Below are 4724 nucleotides of genomic sequence, written 5' to 3'. Positions count from 1 at the left end.
AGCCTGCAGCTGAGCCTACAGGCAAACCTGCAGCTGAACCTGCAGCCGAACCTGCAGCTGAACCTGCAGCTGACCCTGCAGCCGACCCTGCAGCCGAACCTGCAGCCGACCCTGCAGCCGAACCTGCAGCCGACCCTGCAGCCGACCTCGCCTCAGCTCAGAGTTTAACGGTCAGGTTTGACCACAAAGAGCTTTGGTCCCGAGCTGCTCGGCAGCAAACAGCGGCTCACGGAGGACGGAGAAAATAATAAACTGATAAATAAACTCTAATGTCTCAGTAAGTTTATAATTCAAAGAAATTCAGTTTCAGTCAGAAGCTTTGATCTGCTCATCAGATTAATTTAATCTTTTTATTGATTTATTTTAACTGTTTCTCTTTTTGGTTATAAGGTTGTAGAGGGTTTTATGTTGACCCAGTTAGTGATCATGATTGACTGCAGCTGGTAGTTTCTCGTTGACTGGACTGAGTCAGAACAAAGATCTGAGGGTTGAGTGTCTCACCCAGCTGCAGCTGCTGGAGGACAACTTGGAGAAAATACACATTTTTTTACCTGGAATCCCAGTGAAAGCTAAAACTGATCGACTCCCAGAGAACTTCATCAGGAGCCGTCAGATCCGGTTCCAGACGGGCGGGACTGAGACACGTACCTCCAGGATCACCGTGCAGATGAGTTTAACACACTGGATGATGGCGTCCTGCCCTCCTGATATCGTCACCTCCCTCTCTGTGGAGTTGGGGAGGAGGTCACCTGCCACCTGCACCTGCGCACCTGTCGTCTACACACACACACACACACACACACACACACACAATCACAGAAAACACACGAGCCCAGAGTTAATGGTTCAAAGATGAGGTCAGGAGCTGAGTCGTGGTTTCCTGTTCACAGCGGTAACTTCACGCTTCTGTGACTTTTAGACTTTTTGAATTATTTAACTTTATTGACATTTTTTTCTCTTTAAATCCTTGAAAAATGTTGCACTCCTTGAAATTTACTTCTGCACACCTGCTTTGTTTTTAGCTTTTAGCTACAAGTTTGCTTGTTTTAGCTTTCAGCTGCTGTTTTTAGCTGCTGTTTTTAGCTCTTTGCTCGTTTTGTTCTGATCGTTTATCGCCGACAGGGGACAGAAAAGGTCGATGTTTCTGCTTCAGCTCGCCTTCTAACAGAAACTCACCTGGTTCTTTAGAAAAAAAGCTGAAGTTTATAAAATAGTTGGGTTGGCCTTGTTTATCTGACTCCCGTTGCCGTGGAAACCATTCAGCAGCATTCAGCTCTGGAGTTTTCATCGTCTTGTTTATTCCTCAGGGTCGATTCATCCGTTCACACAACGACTCCGTCTCTGTTTGCATCCAGGGACTCTTCAGTCTGACGAACCAAAGGAATCTGTCCACAACTGCTGCTGCCGTTCTGAGGCTGAAGCCACTCATATCTAAAACTGAATAAATCAAAACCTGCCGCTGTCTGATTTCTTGTTGACATGATGAAGAAATAAGCTGTAAGCTGCATCAGTCAAATGTAACGATTAAAAACAGACTCAGAAACCTCCTGGAGGCCTGACTCAAAGCAGACAGGTGCATATTAACTGCTGGGATTGATTTATTGACGGATGATCTGTCTGCTTGTGACCTTTGCCCCACAGACTCACCTCTCGGATCTCCTTGATCTTCGAGCCGCCCTTCCCGATGAGCGAGCCACACTGGCTGGCCGGGATGACCAGCCGCAGCGTGACGGGAGGCTTGCTGCTCACCGTGCCGTTGGCCACCAGGGCTGAGAGGTCCTGGCAGGAAAAGACAGATGGAGTCAAACCCAGAGCCCAGAGCGGAACAGGAACAAATGTGATGTAAGGGTGGGAGCAGGACAGGAGGAGGCTGAAACTGATCATAATAAATATGGGCTTGGTTTCAGTTATTTTATTCCAAACACGTCCGTCTGACGGGAAGAAGCTTTTTCCATTTCAGCTTCAGTCCAGCTCGGCCTAATTGATTGAAGCAATCGCATTAGGAGCCGCTGATTTTGGCCGTTATTTATTACCCGAGTTAATTAAAGAAAGAGGAGGAGGAGGAGGAGCTGCTGAAGAGGAAAAGATGACTGAAGTCATCTCGGACAACAACACATCCAAGAATGAAACCTCAGGACGAGATGGATTCACCAAACAGACCGACTTCCTGTTTCACGCCTCAGGGATCCAACATGGCGGTGTTGGATCAACACAATCAGTTCAATCAAATATAATCTGGACTGTTCTTACGTCTTTGTTTCTGATTACAGTTACCTTTAATTTACCTGGAGTTTGTATCTAAGAACCTCCCTCTGCCTCTGCTGCAGAAAACCTCCTGATGTTACAGAAACATGGCGGCAAAAACACATTCAGACCAAAAAAGAAACGAGCTGCAACAAGATTCAGGTCAAGTCTGCAGCCAAAGATGGTGACATATTCTGTAAAAGTCAGTTAGGTTGTTTATTGGGCTGAATTAGAAACAATATGAAATAAAATAGCCCAAAAAAGAAGGAAATTTGAGTTTGGTTAATTATTTCTTTGTTGTAACAAAGCAGTGACTCGCATATGGTTGGAAACCTGTTTGACCAAAGCTGCAAAGGTACAAACTGACCAAAGGTCCAAACTGACCCGAAGCCTTTAAAAAAGAGATCTGTGAGGCATCACTCCTCCTATTAACCACGGCCAGAAAACCAACCATTACACACCGAGTTAAATCAGGTGCATTTGTGGAACATTTTACTGAACAAAGCAACTTTTGTTGGTAGGTAACTCATTACTAACTCATTACTAACTCGTTACTAACTCGTTACTAACTCGTTACTAACTCGCTACTAACTCGTTACAAACTCGTTACAAACTCGTTACTAACTCGTTACTAACTCGCTACTAACTCGTTACAAACTCGTTACTAACTCACCTTTTTAGAGCCAAAAGAAACTTTAGGGCTGAATGAGAGAAACGTCTGTCCTCTCTAATCTGCCTGCTAAAACTGCAACAGTCCAAACTGAAACACGTTTCTACAAATCCTGAGAAAGATAATTAGGTGGTCTGCAGAGAAATCTCCTTTAAAAACAAGTTGAATCGTGAGGAATTAAAGCTGACATCTGAAGACAAACGAGCTGAAAATGGAGGAAGAGGCTGGAGGACAGCGTTATGAGGCGGTCAGACGGATTTAAAAACTCTGAAGTGAGGAAAGAGTGGAGGAGCCTGATGAGGGGCTTTAAAAGAAGACATGAAGTCGAGGAGAACGTCGGTTCCATGAAAAGTTAATGAGACTGAAATAAAGAGATTAGAAAGACGAGGTGTGAGCGAGTGATCAGGGGATTAAATAAAGACGGTAATCAGCAGCAGGTCTTTACCTCCAGACAGTCAGGTTTGCATCCTGAAAACCCCTCAGCTCATCTCAGTTTGTAAGCACAAACGATCAACTTTGGTTTTAGGAAAATGTAGGGATGGATTCAGCCTTCTCCTGTTTTTAAACGTGAGAGAAAAAAGAAGCCAAGGTCCAAAGACGAGTCAAGCCTCTATAAACCTTCAAACTGTCTCAGAGCTGAAGGACAGCTGCATCAGAGCCGGGACCCACCAGAACCACTGCTTCAGGACACGTGTCAAACTCAAGGCCCACGGGCCAAATCTGGCCCTCAGCAGAATATTTTAAACGTATTGAATCTGTCCCACCAGCCGGTGACAGATGGAGTCTGTTCTGGGTTAAACAGGAAGTAAACGCACAGACCAGTAAAGGTGGAAGGAGCGCCTGGAGGTCCTGGTCAGAACTCTAATCATTTATAAAAGCTTGCTTTTATTTTTTAAAGGTGTTCAGTTTTGATTTGAGAAAGCCGACAGTCAGAGATCGTCCAAAGACCATTTGTGGCTCTCGGCCTGTTATTGGCAGTAAGTGGTCCAGGAAATAAGACGTAATGGAGTCGGCTCTGATAATGTTCCCCGGAGAAACGGCTGCTTGGTGGAGGTTGTGTGTTTGTAGCTACATGCTGAGGAGCAAGTTGGGTCAAACAATCCCATTAGACAGAAGCTAAATGGATTCCTGCCAGAGAGGAGAGGATTTAAAGGTTGTATCCTCCTCACTGGAAGCTCCGTATTTTATGATTTATAGAACCATTTAAAGCTCAGGTAAAAAGTGCTTTACATGAAACACAAACAGAACAAAAGGTGAAAAAACGCTGGAATGATAGGATCCTAAAAACAGCTGAATGAACAACAAAAACACTAAAATAAGGAGGGTTCTTGATCCTGACTCCCAGAGGAAGACCACTTCCTAACCTGGCTGTCAGGACCCCAGACTGACAGCTGCCGTCAGTCACAGGTGAGGAACAGGTGAGGAACAGGTGAGGAACAGGTAAGGAACAGGTGAGGAACAGGTGAGGAACAGCTGAGGAACAGGTGAGGAACAGGTGAGGAACAGGTGAGGAACAGGTGAGAAACAGGTGAGGAACAGGTGAGGAACAGGTGAGGAACAGGTGAAGACCTTAAAGGTCTACAGGTGTGGAAGGAGTTGATCTTAGAACCCTCAAAGCAGAGCTGTAGTCTGGTCTGCTGTTCAGGGTGTGTCTTAGGTGGGTTCAGGTTGTGTTCAGGGTGCGTTCAGGTTGTGTTCAGGGTGCGTTCAGGTTGTGTTCAGGTTGTGTTCAGGGTGTGTTCAGGTTGTGTTCAGGGTGCGTTCAGGGTGTGTTCAGGGTGTGTTCAGGGTGTGTTCAGGGTGCGTTCAG

At 45.6% G+C, this 4724-nt stretch overlaps 1 protein-coding gene across 5 annotated transcripts in view; it reads right to left on the bottom strand.

The window, feature by feature from the left end:
- pcbp4 (poly(rC) binding protein 4) overlaps positions 1–4724 on the bottom strand; it is a 42590-nt gene that overhangs the window by 20900 nt on the left and 16966 nt on the right. For all 5 annotated transcript variants that reach the window (XM_037975267.1, XM_017440712.2, XM_017440711.2 and 2 more), the window contains exons 5-6: positions 1648–1779; positions 649–777 (exon numbers count right to left, since the gene is read on the bottom strand). In XM_037975267.1, the coding sequence (XP_037831195.1) occupies positions 649–777; positions 1648–1779 (261 nt within the window). The remainder of the gene's footprint in view (positions 1–648; positions 778–1647; positions 1780–4724) is intronic.

This window comes from Kryptolebias marmoratus, linkage group LG4, assembly GCF_001649575.2.
Source record: "Kryptolebias marmoratus isolate JLee-2015 linkage group LG4, ASM164957v2, whole genome shotgun sequence".
Taxonomy (NCBI): Eukaryota; Metazoa; Chordata; class Actinopteri; order Cyprinodontiformes; family Rivulidae; genus Kryptolebias; species Kryptolebias marmoratus.
Note: the sequence above shows the minus strand (reverse complement) of the source record. Positions and strands in the feature narration are given on the sequence as shown.